The 21,736-nt window shown below is 43.5% G+C and overlaps 1 protein-coding gene across 1 annotated transcript in view; it reads left to right on the top strand.

Moving 5' to 3' along the window:
• The window catches only part of TFCP2L1 (transcription factor CP2 like 1), a 44,333-nt gene that overhangs the window by 12,668 nt on the left and 9,929 nt on the right, over positions 1–21,736 (top strand). Inside the window, exons 3-12 of the mRNA XM_083745878.1 lie at positions 8,953–9,029; positions 11,353–11,458; positions 12,011–12,117; positions 13,986–14,138; positions 14,463–14,573; positions 17,290–17,381; positions 19,010–19,058; positions 19,156–19,249; positions 20,026–20,116; positions 20,816–20,916. Of these exons, the coding sequence (XP_083602004.1) occupies positions 8,953–9,029; positions 11,353–11,458; positions 12,011–12,117; positions 13,986–14,138; positions 14,463–14,573; positions 17,290–17,381; positions 19,010–19,058; positions 19,156–19,249; positions 20,026–20,116; positions 20,816–20,916 (981 nt within the window). The remainder of the gene's footprint in view (positions 1–8,952; positions 9,030–11,352; positions 11,459–12,010; positions 12,118–13,985; positions 14,139–14,462; positions 14,574–17,289; positions 17,382–19,009; positions 19,059–19,155; positions 19,250–20,025; positions 20,117–20,815; positions 20,917–21,736) is intronic.

Here is a 21,736-nt window from a genome sequence, read left to right as displayed (position 1 = left end):
CAATATTCTCAGCAGACATGAATCTGTGCAGGCTGTGCTAGAAAGAATGCAAGACAACTTCCCTTTCCCCGCGAGTCCTTCATGCGTATACCAGATGACCTGGCAGAGGGTCTAGACAACCACAAATAATGATTGGATTCCTAATCATAGGGTAATAGTTTGGATGCTAGGAAGGATAAACGGGTGGATGCCATCGTAAGTGCAATACCTCAGCTATGCAACGTGTTTGAACACAAAGGAGTGATGGCGATGGGACTAGAATGGTTGCTCTTTTCTATGTGAAAATAACTGGTTTCAAGCATTTCAGAGAGAAAAAGCAGCAAAGAGTGTAAAATAGTGTGGGAGTAGAACAGTTTGGTTCTCCTGAACCGAAATAGACTTCTAAAGAGCCCTTTTGAATAGTAGAATTCACTAATTCACCCTTCCTTACTGAAAAGAGCCAGAGAAGCAACAAAAGTTGGCCAACTTTGACAACCAAGGAAAAAATTATGATTACTAGGAACCCTGGCCACCTCCTCACGTCACTGCATTGTGAGCTCCCTGCTCCCCCTTACCAGCACATAGCTTGGACCTGGAATTGATGTTTGTGTTGGTTTGGCCTCTGCATATTCAAGATGTGCTGGTTGCCACCTGACAACATGGCAGCTCTTGAACTACCTCCAGCTCTTGAGGTTGAGAGGGAGGGGTAAGGGGCTGCCGTGCAACTATTAGGACAATCCCAACCCATCTCTGCAAGTTCTAAGATTGAGAGGAAGGCCAGGGCTCAGCACACTTGCCAGAGGGCAGAAGCATGCTTGCCATGAGCAAAAAATGTAAAATACAGACACTTTAATCAGAAGGACAGATCTTTCAAATATTTGATTTGTTACCTTTCTGTCACCCCCCCCCCAAACTGTTGGCAGGCAGGCATCTCTTTTGTCCTAAATGGAGTGCTGTTACATTTATATGGCTTAAATTGCAGGAGGAAAATAGTCTTATTAAATACAAAGAGCCCATAAACTACCTTCTAAAGACAGGTGGAGTTGCTGTGCATCATACAACCCAGGAACATTGTGAACTTGGCTTGTTTTTACTACCTTTCTTTTATTGTGGAGCAGCACTGTATACATTATACTCAGCTTTCTTAGAAGTATTATGTAAATGCCTGTTACTTCAGGGGTGTCCTCCTCTGATCTTGTCCTAGTCCTAAAAGATTTAGTATAAATGCTGTATTTTTCGCCCCATAGGACGCACCTAGGTTTTTTTGGGGGGGGAATAAAGAAAAAAAATTATTTCCCCCCCCCCCCCAGGCGCGGGGCTGGCGCGAGCTTCCGCCGACCCCAGCCCTGAGAACAGCCTGCTATCCGCAAGCCTAGGGAGCCCAGCGCGCCCCAGGCTTTGGAATGCAGGCAGCTCTGTGCAACCCTCGGGAGACTGGCGTGAAGTCGCGCCGGGCTCCCAAGGGTTGCGCAGAGCTTCCTGAAGATTGGAGAGCGAGAGGGGTCGGTGCGCACCGACCCCTCTCGCTCTCCAGTCTTCAGCGAAAGCCTGCATTCGCCCCATAGGACACACACACATTTTCCCTTCATTTTTGGAGGGGGAAAAGTGCATCCTATAGGGCGGAAAATACGGTATTTAAAATCAAACAATATATGTTAAGTAGAGATGGGTAGCACTATAAATGAATGTTCATGTTAATTCTGTGCTTTTCTGAATGTACCCTGTAGTGGCTTTTGCTCTGACAGGAATGGGGAATCCCTCCAGCTGTTTCTTCCATCTCTGATAATTAGTCATACTGGCTGGAACTAATGGAATCTGGAGTCCAGCAACATCCAGATGGCCACAGGATCCCATCCTTGTGTATAGGTAGAAGAACGTACTCCATAGTGGCTAGTTAAAAATGTAGTGCCTCACCATCTTTATTATGTCTAGATCTCTTGAGAAGGGAGTTAATTATACTTGCTTTCTTGGACTACCAAATAGTCTTGGGAACAGATAAATGTTTAGTTTGCTGACTTCCAAATTTTGGCCCAGTCTGCACTATACATTTAAAGCAGTTTAATGGGACGCAGGTGGCGCTGTGGGTTAAAGCCTCAGCGCCTAGGACTTGCCGATCGAAAGGTCGGCGGTTCGAATCCCTGCGGCGGGGTGCACTCCCGCTGCTCGGTCCCAGCGCCTGCCAACCTAGCAGTTCGAAAGCACCTCCGGGTGCAAGTAGATAAATAGGGACCGCTTACCAGCGGGAAGGTAAACGGCGTTTCCGTGTGCGGCTCTGGCTCGCCAGATACAGCTTTGTCACGCTGGCCACGTGACCCGGAAGTGTCTCCGGACAGCGCTGGCCCCTGGCCTCTTGAGTGAGATGGGCGCACAACCCTAGAGTCTGTCAAGACTGGCCCGTACGGGCAGGGGTACCTTTACCTTTACCTTTAATGCTACAATTTTCAGAGCTTTTTGCATAGCTACTCTGAGAACAATAGCTTTGTGAGGGGAATAGGGGTCTTATAACAACTCTCAGCACCCCTAACAAACTCCTGCTAACCTAGCAGTTTGAAAGCATATATATATATATATATATATATATATATATATATATATATATATATGGCATGCATAGATAGAGATAGAGGTGGCTGAAAGCAGAATGGTGGTTGTTCCCCTCAGTGCAGGTTCACCCTCTGAGTAGTAAGCCACTAATGGTAGCCTGATTAAACTCTTAACTTAGTGGTTATCTCAGTGACTACATCCTGTAGGCATTGGCATGCTGTAAAATGTAATACTCATTTTATTGTTTTACTATCACTTACTCCATTCCTGTTGTATGTCTTTTGTAGGTACAAAGCTCTTTATGTCATATTTTTTTAGCCTCTAATAATGTAGTCAATAAAAGCATTGCTTGCAAGAATGCAATGCCTCAAGCTGCCAAAGTATTAAGAATAAAACATCATTAACTGTCATATTGGCCCCAAGCCCATACACAGAAACACTGTGTAGCTGAATTGAAAGAGGAATGTAACATTTCATTGTTGGGTTGATTCAGTTAATGTGCATTGGTCACATCAAGGGAGTCTTTTCATAGATAAGAGACCAGTTTAGCTCTAACATGCCTTCCCTTGATTATCACTTCATCAGGTCTGTTTAACCTGTCCTTTGACACTCCTTAGTTGCAGTGGAAAGGTAAACTGAGACTGGTGGTTGAGTCTAAAAATACACTGGCCAGTTTTAGAGGTGGCACCTTTTAAGCTACAAATGTACATAAGATGTTCTTTTAACAAAGCTGTAATGGGACTACCTTGTCTAATGGGGATAAAGGTAAAGGTAAAGGGACCCCTGACCATTAGGTCCAGTCGTGACCAATTCTGGGGTTGCAGCACTCATCTCGCTTTATTGGCTGAGGGAGCTGGCGTACAGCTTCCAGGTCATGTGGCCAGCATGACTAAGCCGCTTCTGGCGAACCAGAGCAGTGCACAGAAACGCCGTTTACCTTCCCACTGGAGTGGTATCTATTTATCTATTTGCACTTAGATGTGCTTTTGAACTGCTAAGTGGGCAGGAGCTGGGACCGAGCAGTGGGAGCGCACCCCGCCGCAGGGATTCGAACCACCGACCTTCTGATCGGCAAGCCCTAGGCTCTGGTTTAACCCACAGCGCCACCCGCGTCCCTCTAATGGGGATAGGTGACAGCAAATTGTATTCTATGCCTCAATAAAGTCTTCCTTTGTTGCCACAGTTCTTTCTGTGTTAAAATTTCAATTGGGTAACCGCCTAAAATTTGTCAAAGGATTGCCCACTGGATGGTCATGTCTTTTCCACTGATTCACAAGTACCTCATAGGACAGGGGTTGCCAACCTTTTTTGATCAGCAGTCACATTTTGAACTTTGGTAAAGTGTTGTGGGCACCAAACACAAAATGGCTGCTGTGGAGGCATAACACAAAATTAGAGAGTACCATCATTGCTGTTTCCCCACAGAGAGTACAGTAATTGCTGTTTACCCACTTCAGTCTCAATTAAAGGAAGTCAGCTATGTCCTGGTGGTCCTGATTGTGGAGGTCACACATGATCTCGCACTCTCTCTCTCTCTCTCTCTCTCTCTCACACACACACACACACACACACACACACAGTCTCGAACATATTGACCACAGGTCACAGACACACACGGATATCTCTGTCTCTGACCCACACCCTTCTCCCCTTCTCCCTCTCACAGACCATACATACATACATACATACATACATAATCTCCCACTTCTCCCCCTCTGGAAACACACACATCACATGGCCATCTTTCCTTCTCTCTCTTAAATGTATCTTTACCTCTCTCACAAACAGGCATCTGCAGGAATATTTCCCGGGGGGGAGGGGTAAAGTAAAACACTGAAAGGGTGGGGCAGGCTAATTTATCACTTTTTTTTTTAGAAGAATGGTATCTGTACGTTTTGCCTCATATCTCAGGTTCTAAAAATGCTAGAAACTTCTTTTAAAAAAATGAAAGCTGATAATCTGTGGTTTATGGCTCATCTCAGGGACACCAAAGAAGGCCTTTGTGGGTGCAGGGTTGGAGACCCTTGACTTAGGCTGGTACTGGTTAGGAGGAAGTTTACACCCAACACACACACTCACTGTTACTAACCATATCCACAAATGAAATCCTTCTATTCAATATTTTAATTTAGAACATTTTTATCCTGCCTTTCCATCCTGGAATTTGAGATGGCATATATGAGTTTCCCAGGTAGTTTGCCATTGAAACACTGATTGCAACCAGAGCTGCTTAACTTTAGAAGGTGTTATGTGCCTTCAGACCAGGCCATGACCAGCACTAATAATACTGCAGATCCAAGAAGATATGTCATTTAGTATTTGAAAAACCAAATGGTGCTGTTCTTCTCTTCCTCTCCCCATGTTGGTAAAAACATAGCAGCATTTAATGGTGCTCCAGATTCTGTCACCTCCTTCTGCCTAATAGTAGGGCCAATCATGAGACTAAGTTACAGCTTCCTGCTGCTTGCAAATTACTACATTCCCCCTGCCTCTCTCTTTTGCACAAAGTTCCATTTTATTCCTGAGCTGCTTGTCCAGCCACAGCTAATGTCATAATTTCCATGGTTGCAATCCTTCGTAGAACTTTAGGGTTTCAGAATAAATATTGTCCCTGGAGTGAGTTCCAGAAAAGTAGCATTCTTCTTTTCTCTGCAGGAGGGAGATATAACGGCCATTTCATTTTACTTTGGAGAGTCAACTCCGCCACTGGTCAAACCAGAACTTAAAACTGATCACCATTTTAGATTGTCTTGTTACACATTGATCTGCATTCTTGTGCAAGGTTGGGAGGTGGATGCAGGAGGAACTTGAAAAACCAGCTCCTGTGGCCCTGCTCCCTGATTTTATTGTATTTATCATTTTGCTCTTGTTCCTGGTATTTGTTTACTAAACAATTTTTTTTGCATTCAGAACTAAATTACCGTATTTTTCGCCCTATAGGGCGCACCGGCCCATAGGGCGCACCCAGTTTTCAGGGGGGGGGGAATCAAGGGAAAAAATATGACCCCCCCGCAGCTCTGGGAGCAGCGGACAGGCTGCATGCAGCCTGTGCGCTACTCCAAGACCTTCTCCCTGCTTTTGCAGGAGGTGGCGGAATTCCCCCACCTCCCGCAAAAGCCCACAGGAGGGAGAAGGGACTGACTGACCAACCTCAAAGCCAGGTCGGGGAGCAGCGCTTAGGCATCACGCGCCTTCCGGCTGCCCCCCCAGCTTGTGAGGCTGGCGGTGGGGGGAAGCGCTGCTTTCCCCCACCGCCAGCCTCAAAGAGCAGACTCTCCTGGCTTCAGCAAAAGCAACGTGAAGCCTCTGGAGCGCAGGCTTCGGAGGCTTCGCGTTGTTATCCCTGAAGCCAAGGAGCCTGCATTTGCCCCACAGGACGCACACACATTTCCCCTTCATTTTTGGAGGGGGAAAAGTGCATCCTATAGGGCAAAAAATACGGTATATCACCAATCAGGGGTGTGTGTGTGTAAAGGACCCCTGGATGGTTAAGTCCAGCCAAAGGTGACTGTGGGGTTGCGGCGCTCATCTCGCTTTTAGGCGGAGGGAGCCGGCGTTTGTCCACAGACAGCTTTCCAGCTCATGGGGCCAGCATGACTAAACTGCTTGTGGTACAACAGAACACCGTGACAGAAACCAGAGCGCACAGAAATGCCATTTACCTTCCTGACGCAGCGGTACCTATTTATCTACATGCACTGGCGTGCTTTCAAAGGTCGGCGGTTCGAATCCCTGCGATGGGGTGAGCTCCCATTGCTCTGTCCCAGCTCCTGCCAACCTAGCAGTTCCATGTGTTGTGGCTTCTGTCACGGTGTTCCGTTGCTCCAGAAGCGGTTTAGTCATGCTGGCCACATGACCTGGAAAGCTGCCTGTGGACAAATGCTGGCTCCCTTGGCCTGAAAGCGAGATGAGCACCACTCCCCATCATCGCCTTTGACTGGACTTACCCGTCCAGGGGTCCTTTACCTTTACCTTTTTTAATATATATATAGAGAGAGAGAGAGAGAGAGAGGTATGCTAATTGTTGTTGGCTGTTTTAACATATAAATAGTCTAAAAAGAGTAGCTTTGTGTTGAAAGTTGATGACTAGACCATTTACCGTATTTTTCGCACCATAGGGCGCACCAGACCATAGGGCGCACCCAGTTTTTAGGGGGGGGAATCAAGAAAAAAATCCCCCCAGCCCCAAAGAGCAGCGTACAGGCTGCGCACAACCTCTCCCTGCCGGAGGGGTTGCACGCGGCTATGGTACAAACCAAGGCAGTAAGCAGGATGGATCCCGCTCGCTGTTTTGGCTTCCCCTTTAGCCCCGTGCAGCCTCTCCCTCCCAGGAGAGGCTGCGTGGGGCTAAAGACTCCATAGCCCCACGCAGCCTCTCCTTGCCGGGAGACGCTGCGCAGGGCTTTCCTGGCTTTACTGGGAGGTGGGGGGATTCACCCACCTCCCGCAAAACCGGCAGAAGCCGCGCAACTCCTTTAAAGAGATTGCGGCTTCTCCTGGCTTTTCTGGGAGGTGGGAGAAGGGACTGATGCGGCCAGTTAGTCCCTTCTCCCTCCTGTGGAAAAGCCCGCAAGAGTGCACGGAGCTTGTGTGGAGCTCTTGGGGGCTTTTCCCGCCTGCCTCCTCCCTGCATTCGCTCCATAGGATGCACAAACATTTTCCCTTACTTTTTAGGAGGGGAAAAGTGTGTCCTATGGTGCGAAAAATACGGTGCCTCATATTGATAAGTCTACTAAGCAGACACAGTATGTTTCTAATAACATTTAGCAAGTCCAAAGCAGAACAGATCTGTACATCTGGAAATAATGCCTCAGATGTTCTTATTGAAAACTTGTATGTTAAAAGACTGTACTTATTGGGAGTGATTTTAAGAAGCCAGCCTGTCAGTCTTTGAGTTGGGATCCTATGGGAGTTAGTAAATAAACTTGGCTGCTGAGAGAACAGGAGGTAGACCCAATTCTACCATCACGGTTCTGTAAAGAACATATATTTCTAAGGCTTTGTGCATCCATTGGATTAGGCCAGTCATTTAGGATGCTGCCTCGGTTCTTGGTGGGCATCATCTGTTCTGAGCAATCAGCAGTTAATTTCCTGGTTGCTAAGGATGCTGACAGTGCAGTTGACAATGTATTGCGTTATGAGTTGTGGGAGCCACAGTTTGTGGGGGGCAGATACCCCTAAATTTCTGAGTCTAATAAGTGTTAGAATTTACTCAGTGCTTGGGAGTGTTGAAATTGGCTGCCAGACACTGGATTCAGTAAAATGTTAAAATGCAGGCCAGACCAGCTTCCCATGTTCAGGAAATCACTTGGGAGATCAGCCCTTAACCAACAACAAAGGGAAGGCAATGGGCCATTTGGAAGGCTAGAGAGAGGGGACTCTGTCAGATGGCCCTTGGGAGTAGTCCCTCCTCTAGCTCTGTTAGTTAGCAGGACAAAGGCCAGAGTTTGAAGGAGAGCATTTTTTTAGGGTTGCAGTCTGTTAAACGCAGCAAGCTGGAAGCTGAGAAAGAGGGCCATGGCTGGCATCTGTTTGAATCCAAAGCCTCTGTGGCTATAGCAGAAGCAAAACCGTTTTGGGGTGTTAATGCTGTCAATGCTTTCATCATAGGCTCAGGTTATCTATATGTATAAATAAACCATATATCCTAAAATTACCACAGTCTGCTGTGCCTCATTTCCAAAGGAAACACGAACCCTGGGTAAGCGCCTGAAACCCCTGGAATCTCTCACTACTCAGAGATTGGGGCACCATGTAACAGTGTGTTTACTCAGACGTCCTTCTGTGTTCATAGATGCTATGTTAGTTTGTTTAGGATTGTAGACTGAGAGCAGCAGCAGAAGCTGCCTGTCTATACAGCTGTTCACAAACAACTAGAGGGAAAGATCCAGAGCTTAGATATTCAGTCAAGACTGTGACAGCACTCTTTTCCACAGTGCATCCCGATGCTAAAAGGAGATGCCAGCCAACAAACAAACAAACAAACAAACAAACAAACAAACACACAAAACCAGTTATGGAACACTTCATGTGGGCTTGTAAACCACCAGTGGTCTATGGTTCAGAACCTACTGCTTGAAGATGCCTTTCTGCCAGAAGCAGACATGCTAATTAAACCATAAATATGCTTTAGGTCCCCCATACATGACAAGTTTATAGAAAGTGCCAAGGAATTTGAAGACGCTTTGTTCTTTAAATTTCCAAATGGATAATCTGGCCAAGGGCTCAGTCTTCCTCTCTTAAGAGGTTACAATAATGCCTGACCATTTCCTGGGAGAAACTTGCTATATTGCAAAAAGAAAAGAAAAAATCACCCTTCCCAACCAAGCATGATTGATGCCAGTGCAACTGTCTATTTCTCTTCTTGCTGCAACATGCTTAACCTGCAACATGCTTAAACACCTTGGAAATGTTTCCTTGAACTCCTAGGTCAGTCTTATGAAATCCGTCTACTTGAGAATAGGAAATTGGGAGAGTTTCAAGATTTAAACACAAAATATGTAAAGGTAAGGAGATTTTCTTCCTGCTGCTACATACAGGCACACTCTAATAAGATGGTCATACCATTGGAAGAGAATTGACTAGGGAGAGGGCAGGACTTCAGGGTGGAGTGGGGTGGGCTTTCTGATCTGAATTCCTTTCGATTCAAGCAGGAGTTGGCAGTTTGGGTTCTGGAGCCCAGTATATGCCAGTGGATTTCTGTTTTTCCTGTCTTCTTTGAATAATTTTTACATCTGTTATTCATAAAAGACCAAATAGTACATTTACCTCACCAATCCCCAACGTGTTTTTAAGAGTTCTGGGGTCTATTCTAGGGTGTTACTTTATTTTTTTAGTATACAGCATTTTTCTGGCCTGGCCTTTTAGGCCTCAATGCTGACTTCAGGGTCCAGCATTCCTCAGAGCTTCACATTGCAGAGAAACATTGGCAACAATGGACAAATTGTATCTTGGGGGATCATGTCTATTATCACGGTTTTTTTGTTGGCGAAATGCCCCAATGAGTATTTAAGGGCACATGGCATTCCTGAGTACATAACTTGAAAACCACTGATATAGACCTCTTCCCCCGACCTCCCATTCACATGTCTTGGATACAGAATAGACCCTTAATGCTTGCTCACATGCTACATGTCGTACTCCCAAAGTTACATATCTTGCTTTTCTTTAATTCTTATTCCAGTCATGGAAGGGAGGGGAATTGTTGTTGTTGGGAAGCATAACAAGAAGGAAGGTTTATCCTTTCTCTCCTTAGATGCAACTCACCAAATATCCTCCCCAACAGCTACAGGGCTTAGTAAAAAGTGAGTGAGTGTGTGTGTGTGTGTGTGTGTGTGTGTGAGAGAGAGAGAGAGAGAGAGAGAGAGAGAGAGAGAGAGAGAGAGAAAGGGCCCAGAAAATTGGGGGTAGTCACACCTGCATGTTGCAATCCCAATAAAAAATCTCCCTCTCCACGGATAAAGTACAGCAAGACATGTAACTGTATGCTACACATAAAGTGAAACATATAGTTTGACCCTTATTTGGGAGATGTATTATCTTTTGTTTGATTTAAAGAGAAAAGGTAAAGGTATTTAATAACTTTCTGCATGTAAATACATGACTTGTCAAGGGTGTTTAGCTATCTGCCCTTTCACCACTGCTGCTGCCACCACTCATGATCCTTATCTACAAGGTGTGGCCTTTGACAGCAGCATCCAGTGCCTACTCCTTTCCTGCTTGTATGTGCAATAGATGTAGTGAGTGGGGGGGGGGATCAATACAGCACAGCCTTAAACCAGTCATTTTATGAATAATTTACTATCTTGACATTTCTCCTTGGCTTAAAAACCCAGTCTTTGGGCTCAAGTATACAGCATGTGAACAAGCATTTAGCAAAACATTGTGGAGTCCCACTTTGCGCAAAGTAAGCTGCAATAAGCGTCACAGATCCCACTGTAGAATCCACATAAGGAATCTCTTACCCTGGTCCATCTTTCATGTCATAGGCACAGCTCACAAAATGCAACTGGATCCCGAGATACGTGGGAGGAGGGAAGATCATCAATGCAAATAGGTCATTGGATGAATAGTTTTGAGTCTCACACCCATTCCTTCATGGGTTCTTCATTTGGATACAGATGTTCTAGTGTCTAATTCCCCCCCCCCTTCAACAAATGTTCCAATGAAATGGCTTTGCTTTAAAGAAAGGGGCCACTTGCAACATCTGATATTCATACTGCATATGGCAAAACAGGTTGTTTGGTTGTTGTTTTTTTGTTTAGATTTGGGTTCCCACCCCTCAACATCCAGCATACGCATCTGTAATTTTATTACATTTATTTGAAATAATCTAATCCTTTTGTTTTTAGGTTTTCCAAGTTGTATGTTCAAAATATTTCAAATCTCCTTCCTGGATAGTGTCACCAAAACAAGACTTCTGTAAATGGGATGTGAGGTCTAGGCAAATGGCACTGGTACCCCACAGAATAAATGCTCTGTGCCTTTGGCCATATTTACAGCTTGATCCTGGTGACTGGCCACTGGTGTATTTTCAACAGAAGGATAAAAACATCCCCCAGGTGTCAATTACAGCATGAAATTTGGCCAAGCTGGCTGATATAGTAGCAGCAAAGTTGCTATCTATAGGATTGTCTTTAGACACAAAATCTTTCAGTTTCTCATTATTCTTCCTAGTCTGTTTGGTGTATATGGTGATGGGTGACCTTTGTAGAGAGCTACATCACCTTGCTTTTGTTTTGTTTTGTTCAAAGCGGAGCTTGTCTGCATTAAAAAAAGATGTACCTGAATCACTTCATTAACTTCAGCCCTCTTCTTCTCTCTCAACAGAGCATCATTCGTGTGGTTTTCCATGATCGCCGTCTGCAGTACACGGAGCACCAGCAGCTCGAAGGCTGGAGGTGGAGTCGGCCAGGAGATCGCATCCTTGACATAGGTGAGAACTTTTCATTATGTTGTCCTTTGAGGTGTTTCCTGAAGTAATCTACAAGATATTTCTTCAAGGCACTTTCACGTGGTAAAACTGCAAGCTTTAAATCAAGTCATGCTCCTCCTCATGGAATCAGAGCATCCTGTATTTTTTTACAGTATATTTTCTACTGCCCCCAGCATGTAGGTATGTATTTCATTGTTTGCATTGTAAATATATTTATACCCCACTTTTTTGTTGAAAACTAATTTACACTTAAAACCAAAACAGAACACTGCATAATCAATAAAATCACAACAACATAAAACACTGTTCTTAAAAAGCCATCTTAAATGATATCATGCCTAAGCATCCATTTTGGTTCTTAATATGGGAATGCTATTTAGAAATGCCATTACAATTGCAGTCACAGCAAGATGGGGGAGATTGATTCTCATGCAAAATTGTGTTTGTTATGTTTCTTTCTGATTTTTCGAATGCATCTGGTGATTATATTGCAATGTTGTTTCTGCTCTTCAATTTTAATTTTTTTAAAATTTTAGGGGTTTTCTTCTACAGATATCCCACTGTCAGTCGGCATCCTAGATCCCAGAGCCAGCCCCACACAGCTGAATACAGTAGAATTTTTGTGGGATCCCTCTAAGAGAGCATCAGCATTCATTCAGGTAAGGAAATAACATTCTATTTTTTATTCCTTTTTTAAAAAAAAAAGAAAAAACACTTTCTCCTTTTAAAACCTTCTGGGACACATATTTCATTGAGTATTGTCAGGACTGCCTCTAGGTCCCAGCTCACAGAGGACCAACGCCCGGTTGATGTAATGTACAAAAGTCTTTATTGAAGTTTAGTTTCCATTTCAAACCCCAGAGCGCGCAGCCCTACGTCTAGACTCTAGATCGGCGAAGTCCCCTCTGAGTCACTATCCCTTCCGCACCAGTTCAAGATCCTAGCCCGGCTCCACCTCCTGCGCTGTTCCTTCCTCCTCTGGGTCCTTCTGCCCCCTGGGGTTTCCTCCTTCCTGGACTCTTCTGATGCTGACCCCCCTGAGTCTTGCCCTTCCTTCCGGCGGGCTTTAGGACCTGGCTCCCTATCCGGGCTCCCTACTGTGCCTGTACATTTGAACTTGGCGCGCGCGCCCAGCCGGTAACCTTCCTCCTGACCGTTTCCCCGCTCTCTGATGTGGGCGTGGTCAAACCTGACTCATCTCCTCTCGCTGGTGGTGAGAACACTGGTCCCGATTCCTGGGACTCCCCCTCCCTACTGCGCTCTGGTGGGGAAGCTGGTCCTGATTTCCAACTGCTGCTCAGGGAGTCCCCGCTGGCCCCTTCCTCCTGGGGTTTTCCCCCTGGAGCCCCCCTTGCCCTGGCCATCGGCGCTCCCTTCTGTGAATCTTCCGATTCGCTGGAGAGGCTCGTGGAATGACTCTGGCCACTGTCACTGCCTCCACCCCACTCGGATTCCTCCTCCTCACTCTCCATTTGCTCCCCCTCCTGTGTCTCTGCTCCTGAACCCCTGACAAGTATATATAGAGAATTTCAAACCAGAATACAAATATGCCATAACGAAACATATCCAACATATTAAGGGGAGAAAGATCAAACCTTTTCTTTCTTTTTTTAAAAGATATTTATTAAAGTTTCAAAAATTATATAAAAACAAAACAAATCAACAATACAAACATGATCAAACCTTTTCAAGTAATAAGTGAAAACAAAACCTTTCCATCTCAGCTGGCTAGGCCAAAGCAAACTAGCAATATTTTGATGGTTGTTCAAGCAGGGTGCAGAAATCCTTTTACTTAACTTCATTGCCCAATAGTAGTTCTGGATATTACTTATTAGGAATGTGTTCAGTCCAATAAGGCATCACTTTTCATCTGGCTGGCAGTGTTGCTTGTAATGGTGAAAGGTAGTTGTCTAGACTGATATCATCAATTTGCATGCAGCCGGTACAAAAACCATTTTTGAAAATAAGCACCATCAACTGAACAAAGAAGTAAATAAAATCAGCTGGCAGTGCCAAATTACTAATATATTTTGCAAAAACTGTAAGATTGTTGCAATGAGAATTGCAATGAGAATATTGGTGCCAATGTAATCCTCAACATTGCTTTTTCTTTTCTTTTATTTTTAAAAGAAAGTTGTTAAGGGGAAAATTTGTGTTTGATAGAAAGGAGCTGGTGAGAGGAAGCATTAGCTGTAGCCTTTGCTGATTTCTTGATTATGGCAGCCTATGCATTAAACCTTTGAAACACCTTCTTTCTGTCAAAGAATTCTGGGGCCCTAAGTTACCCCTCACCGACCCATCATTTCCAGCACCCTTTAATAAACTACAGTGTCCAGAATTCTTTGCAGGTAGGGGGAGAGAATCTGCTTCAAATGTGGTTTAAAGGTATGGTGTGTCCACAGACTATAGATAATGGACAGGCTAGAAGTCTGCACTGGTCCTACTTGGGGCTTGTCAGCTCTTCTTTATAATAAAACCAAATGCTCTGTTCTGGGAACTTGAAGCCAAACCATTCCTTTTTCACTAGGTGCATTGTATTAGTACAGAATTTACTCCGAGGAAACATGGGGGAGAGAAAGGCGTACCTTTCCGGATACAAATGGACACCTTCAAACAGAATGAGAATGGCGAATACACAGACCACTTGCATTCTGCAAGCTGCCAGATCAAAGTCTTTAAGGTACAAGGGGTGTGGGATTTTCAGAACAGTTTTCACTTGGTTATGAAATTCACTTGGTGACCATGAGCAAATCGCTCTTCAGCCTTGCAGGCTTGTTATGAGGTTAAAACACTCAGTTTTCTAAAGGGAGCACAGTACAATACAGTACAGATAAATAATACAAAGACTAGGCTGTTGGTCGTAATGATCAAATACTATTTAATGTGGATAGGATGTGTTCATTCATTAAATAATACAAATCTCAATGTCACTTTTGTTTGGATATCAAGGGAAATAGCTGCACTATCTGTTGGCTTAAAACTATTTATTCTGTGTGCTTTATAGCCTAAAGGAGCAGATAGGAAACAGAAAACAGACAGAGAAAAAATGGAGAAGAAAACTACTCAAGAAAGGGAGAAATATCAGCCATCCTATGATACAACCATTCTGACAGAGGTATGGTAGGTCTGTTGCTGCAATGCCAAATGGTACTCAGGTGTGAGACAGTGCTTCCCTCTCAAAGTTTAGAAGTTTGAAGTGTAAGGAGCAGTTTCTTTTCAGAAAAATAAATAAATATGTGATTGATTGTTTCAAAATTAGAAACACTCAACCAGTGTTACTCAACCTGGCCTGTGTAGGTTTCCAGTGCAACCGTAAACATCTAATGAACCTTCCCTTATGTCATAGTCCAACAAAAGATCTGAAAATAGGTTTGTTGCTTTCAGGTCTCATATTTTCAAATCTTGACACAACAGGCTAGCAGTGTTCATGAGATTACCAAAGATGTGAGGATCCATATTTGTTTAGGCTCAACTCACCAGGTTTTCAGAGTGAACACAAGAATCAGAACAAGTGCAGAGTGTTGAGAGATTTTCACTTCTTGGGTTGGAACCAACATCTGTGTCTGAAAAGAGATACATACTTCCAGTAGTAGGGGCTCCCTTTGGTAGGATATTTTTGAGAGTGGACTGTTTTTAGATTAAGTTTAGGAGGCTAGTTCATAACCTTTGACTGAGCACACAAGCTACAACATGGAGATAAGACTGTGTGAGCTAGCAAGCACATGCAAGATTGCAGCAATTCCCCCAGTTCTAAGTGCTGCCGTGATCATGGGTGCCAGAGCAGCCCCATGTAGCTGCTTGTGCAATTTTTTTATTTGTAAGATTTATGTCCTGCCCTGCCCTTAATTGTAAGTGATCTTGGGATGGGTCACATTCAGATAGAAAGAAAAAATAAATAAAATCTCAAATATGAATCACTTAATCTGTTTACGAAAACAATACAGGGTGGCTCAGTTTCTTGCTGCCCATATCCACAAAAACCTGAAGGGGAAAAAATGGGTATTTTAGCTGGTGCCAGTTCCTATGGAGCTGTATCTGTATGGTTGCAGACTTGGGTGAGCCTGAGGCTGATCCTGGCATTGCTCCTGCATGTTTTAACTGGCCATTTATCTAAACTGCCCTGGTGGGTGTTTTGCTTCCGTAACTTGCTGCAGGAGATGTTTTTGCAGTATTCTCTGTGAACTTTCAGCCTCTTGCATTCAGCAATGGACTTAAACTGTTGTGTGCCATTCTGTGAGGCAGGGAAAGATAGATGTATCTTTTCTCTCTCATCTACCTACCTTACCTGTCTAATTATTCTCATTGAAATAATGCACCATGTAGTCTGATCACATTGAAGAATCTAATTGTTGCTCAGAAGTACTTGGGAAGCAGCTGCACACTTTGGCATCCTGGCTAGGAGCATTTGTAGTGGCATAAAAGTCTGATTCTGTGCATGGCAGCAGTTGCACACAACCAAAGCCAAGGCTGTACAAAACAGTCTAGTCTTGTGCATGATGTACTAACTAGGTATGGCCAGTCAATGTAGCAATTTCTAACCGTATGCTCAACAATGACATAAGCTTCCTCTGAGTCTCCTAGGAAGGTTAAGTACCATTTTGCTTGCTAGACTTCAGTGCATTTTGACATCTTAAAAGTTCACGCCATTGCAACACCAGATTAAATAGTAACTTTAGCCCACCCCTTCTTGTTTTAAAGAGGAGCAGAAACAAATTTGCTTCTTCTCATTCACAAAACCTTTTTTATTTGTATATGTTTTAGTCAGCTGCAATATAATGTGACCCACAGTTCATGAGACCTTTATATAGAAAGTGACCTATTTCTAAGGAGCTGCCAGATTAAGGTGACCTGCTGTTGACAGGAATGGCCTTTAGCACCTTGAAGCAGGAAATCATATGGCCCTTGTTACTAAAGAGTTAAATATTTGCTAATGTTTGTTTGCATTTGCTGAGGAGAGAAATCCTAGGGAATGTCATAGATTGCCTTACTATCATTGTAAACAGAAGACATATTGTGTAGAAGGTTCCTGGGCTCTTAACAGGTTATTTAGACAGACTTAATTCTGATTGTAGGCCAGCAAAGGAAAAAACACTAGGGACAACATTTGTTTGTTTGGTTTGATAGCCTTGTGCCATCTTTCCTGTAAGACCCATACTGTGTGCTGCTTCCTTTGACATCATTCAACAGTTTGAGCTTACAGTGAATCATGACAGATCATATTTGGTGCTATATTTGTACAAAATGCTAGTTCTTTCTGCTGAAGTGCATTAGTTCCATTAATTTATCACTCCACTCTCCATGATGTAACTTTCCCAAGTTGCTAACTGTTTTGTACCACCACTTCTGGGCTAACACCAAGTACTATGATTATTTGTACTTGAATGGGTAGAACCTTTTGGAACGCTTTCGAATCTGTGCAAAGCTAGCATATCGGAAAGAAGGGTGTTAGGCTAGTCTCTTGCCACCAACCCAAAGTACCCCTGGCCTTGGTACCACCTTTCCATGCCCCATCCCTGTCCTGGTCGGTATATTGTTGCCAGGAAGAAAGCACTGGCACGCTGCCCCCCTCCTTGCTCCAATGCAGAGCTGCTGACTTCTAGTAACCCTCTGCTAGAAAAAGAACAAAATAGAAAAAGAAAAAATGTTTGAATCAAGAGTGTGGGGTTTTTTTGGGGGGGGGTGATGATAGACTGTCACTCATAAAGATGTACAATTAGTTGTCACTAGTGAAGGTGCAATAAAAAGTAGTTTTGAAAGAGAATTGGACTTCAGTTTCTGACTCCCCTTTGAAGCATGCTCTTAATGTTCCTAATTTGGTTTTGTTTAAACAGTGCTCCCCATGGCCAGATGTGCCTTATCAAGTGAACAACGCTCCGTCTCCAAGTTACAACAGCTCTCCAAACAGTTTCAGCCTTGGAGATGGGTACGTGATAAATATTTTATCTTTTCAGCTGACATTGGAGCCCCAGTTTCATGTTTTTGTTTCATAAAAAGAAAAGAAAAACACGCCTGTGTGTAAAACATAAGGAAGTTTTAACTTCCCATTTAGTGTTATGTTGGAGCCTGCAATTCAACCCAAACTTAAATATTATTTGCCGAGATTGCGAGACATACTGCTGTGCTCTTTTACTGCTCCCACTCGCTTGAAAGGTACTTGCATATTTAAATTATTTAAAGGATTTTCATGCCACTCTTCAGCCAAAGCAGGTTCCCAGCATGACTCATGTCAATAAATGTCAATGATGAGACAGTTCTTGCCCTCAGGTTTGCAACCTAAGAGACACAAAACAAAAGGAAAAGGGGATTGGGAGGGAGGAGAGAAAAAACAAGCTCAGGCCTTAGTTTTAATTACAGAGTTGTTGCAATAACCAGCTACAATGGAAAGATCTTGAAATGAGCAATGTCCTGTCCCATCTCTCCCACTCCTATAGCCTGATGGAATAGAAGAGATTCCTTTTTAAACTTATACCTACTGTTGGCAGGTGTAGGGGAGGTGGGTTTCTTTAAAAAATAATAATTTTAAAAATACCTATTTAGATCCTGTTATTTTTCCAAGAAGTTCAGGGTGGCATACATGGTTCTCTGCTTCTCCTTCCCCATTTTATCCTTTAGTTAACCCTGGGAGGTAGGTTAGGTTGAAAAACTGTGACTGGCTCAAGGACTCCCAATTATCTCAGTAATTGGATGAAGGTTTGAACTTGCATCTTCCTGATCTTAGTTTGACCATTACACCTCTCTGGTCTCCTAAATAAGCCAATAATAAAGAATTCTTTAAGTCTTCAAATAAAACTCCCCTCCCCTCCTAATTTCCTTGAACATATTGGATATCCTTTCTATAGCAGCTACTTTCCAAATCTGTAGAATCCAAGGGATTTGAGTTGCATCACTTTTTTTTCTTTAAAGGGGGGCAGTCTTTCCAAGTAGAACATAATAGCCTCCTTTTAAAAAACAAAGCAAAACTGAAACACATTTCAACTTTTCTTAGTGGAAACAAGAAACGGGAGATCTCTGCATGGGCTGTTATTTTGAACACCTGATTAGGCAACTTGTACTTGGAAAGTGTTTTGTTCATATACAGTGGTACCTCCGGTTACGAACTTAATTCATTCCGGAGGTCTGTTCTTAACCTGAAACCATTCTTAACCTGAGGTACCACTTTAGCTAATGGGGCCTCCCGCTGTCGCTGCGCAGCCACCGTGCAATTTCTGTTCGCATCCTGAGGTAAAATTCTTAACCTGAGGTACTACTTCCGGGTTAGCAGAGTCTGTAACCCAAAGTGTTTGTAACCCGAGGTACCACTGTAGTCCACCTGGGAATTCATATTCTTAGTTCTTGTCTTGTATAGCCCTATGAAATTTTTAAGTGAGGTGAAACCAATAACCTTAGAGAACTAGGCTTGGACTTTTGACAATCTAACTAAATTGGATGGAAGATTGAGGAGTGGGGGGAGAGAGGGAGAGAAGTGGGGGTGGGGGGGACAACAACCAGCACTACTGAGGAGAGACGTTAAAAAAAATCCTTTTTTCTTTCCCAATTCTGTACAATTTTTAGCAACAGTTCTCCAACTCACCAGGCGGAGCTCCTGCCTCCCAGCAATGACGTAAGTATTTGAGATCATGTTAATGTGGTGCTTTTCTTTTTTTAGGACACTGGTGAACAGTTCATTTCAAGACCCTCTTATTCTTTTTGCAATGTAGCATCTCCTTCCCTCTGCTTCTATTCAAGATGCTCAGCAGTGGCTTCAGCGAAATAGGTTTAGTCCATTCTGTAGACTCTTTTCAAGTTTCTCAGGTATGTGTGTTAATATGGCCCATGTGCCTTTTATCCTTCCTAATGTTCCTTCAAGGGGGTAACTCTGTTCTTTAAGTAATATAGACCATTGGCCTTTCTGTATGGATAGTCCTAATGGGAAATAAATGCACACTGATTTCACACTGCACCATTCCTCAAGATTATGCTCTTTTGGTGGGAATTCTGCATATTCCCAACACTCAGAAGCAACATTCTGTATCTGGGGCAGGAGAGAGGTGATGCCACTCTCCTTCCCCTGCTCCCCCCAGTAAATAGTGCATCCATTTTTTCATGGGCAGCATCATTCTGTAAAACACAAATTCTGGTGGGCTTTCCTTGGTTTCTTCAGTTTAGGGTTTAAAAGTGCAGAAGTGACCTTCACATACCCTCACCCTTGCCTGAGGACTATGCACTTGGACAGCCATTTTAGTTGGTTCAGGAGATGTCAGTTATACAACGTGAAAGATTCCTTGCTTCTGTGTTTAGTTATACTATGAGCTCAATTTGCACATGCTGCTGGAAGCAGGTTTTTGTGTCTGAGACCAGAAGTAACATGATTTTGCCCGTGGCCATGACTACTTCCTTCTGGATCTCTCCTCCCCCCATACATGCAATAGATTTGCACAAAAATATCTTTGTCAAGTGACTGCTTTCAGTATTGGTTTTTTCTAATCAGAACTTGTATTCCTCCGGCACCTGTCTTAACAAGCCTGTGAAATTGATTCTGTATAGAAGCTTCTTATTGGGGGGAAATGACTTTTGCTTGAAATGTTCAGGTGCCGACTTATTGAAGATGTCCAAAGATGACCTTATTCAGATTTGTGGCCCAGCTGATGGCATTCGACTTTATAACGCCATTAAAGGAAGGTTTGTCACATTTTCTGTTACAGCACCAGTTACTGCATTTTCAAATTTGTGGGGGGGTTTGTGTGCATTGGGGAGATCCTTAAAAGCATATGTGTCCCTGGAAACATACATAGTAAATAATAAAAATTGACTGCATCTTGGGATGGTATATTGATCAGCTGAGAGAGAGTGAGGGGTCACTCAATAAGCTTTGTGGCTGAACAAAGATTTGAACTCTTCCCAGTCTGTCTTGACACTCTAGCCCAGGTGAAGGCAGGCTTCAGGCTTGTGGTGTCCACTTGGTATTTTACTAAACCTCAGGATCTCCCAGCTAGAATCTGATCCAGAAGACATACACTTAACATTTCTGAACTCAGGAATTTGTTCTGAATACCAGAAATGAACTGAGTTCACTATCATTCCATAGCCGCCTCCACCCCAATAATACTTTTGAATAATCCCAGCTTTTTTCATTCCAGCAATATCATTTGGTGATGGTAGTAGACTGTTCTATTGCTGAGCAATTGGGAGAAAGGAATCCATTCTGATTTACCAGTAGATTCTAGTCTACCTTCTGCACACCCCTGTTCTAGGCTTTGCATCACAATTGGGTCTCTACAAAGTTATCCAATTTCATGTGCAGAGCAGTGCCTTGCCCAGTTGGAAGTGTTGTGTCCTCTTACAATGCCAATACTGAAAAGAATATTGTTTTGCCTGTAGGAACGTAAGGCCCAAGATGACCATTTATGTATGTCAGGAACCTGAGCAAAACCGGTCTCACCTTCATCAAAAACGGGAGAATGGAGATGCTAATCTGTGTAGTAAGTGTCTTGCTCATTTTGACAAAGCTTGCCAGCCTTTTGTAATAAACTCTACATCCTTTGAAAAACTCTGGCTGCCCGATAAAATCTATCTCATGGGTAGGCAAACTAAGGCCCGGGGGCTCGATTTGGCCCAATCGCCTTCTAAATCCGGCCCCTGGATGGTCCAGGAATCAGCGTGTTTTTACATGAGTAGAATGTGTGATTTTATTTAAAATGCATCTCTGGGTTATTTGTGGGGCATAGGAATTTGTTCATTTCCCCCCCTCAAAATACAGTCCAGCCCCCCCCCCCAAGGTCTGCGGGACAGTGGACCGGCCACCTGCTGAAAAGTTTGTTGACCCCTGATCTATGTAATTGCTATTAGTATGATCAATTTCAAAAGTTCCTCTTTTCCAGAATGAACCCAAAATTAAATAACCTCTCCACACACCACAAATAGCTAATATGAACAGTAGGTATGAACAGACACAGGGTTGCATTTAATGGGAGGAATTCAACACCACACTCTCCTGATCATTCCACCAGTGCAAACATTTTGTCTTTCCAGATGGAATAATCTCCCCCCTTGCCCTGTGCACTGTTCTGGGGGTTAGCCTGACATCCCCTCAAGCTAATTTTAGTGTGTGAGAGAGTGGCTGTCTTCTCTTCTTAGGGTCACCAGATTATATATAAAAAAATCAGGAGTAATTTGGGCAGATGCATCTTAAAATACAGGATTCTACCTATTGAAATCCTGTCAGCTACAGAATGGTTAAAAGTCACGCTGCTTGCCTCTCTGTGAAAACACACTCTCTCTCTTTTTATAATCTGTGATTGT

This window comes from Podarcis gaigeae (assembly GCF_964106915.1).
Source record: "Podarcis gaigeae genome assembly, chromosome: 1".
NCBI classification, from domain to species: domain Eukaryota; kingdom Metazoa; phylum Chordata; class Lepidosauria; order Squamata; family Lacertidae; genus Podarcis; species Podarcis gaigeae.
The sequence above is the reverse complement of the archived record's forward strand: the minus strand, read 5'-3'. Positions and strand labels throughout refer to the sequence as shown.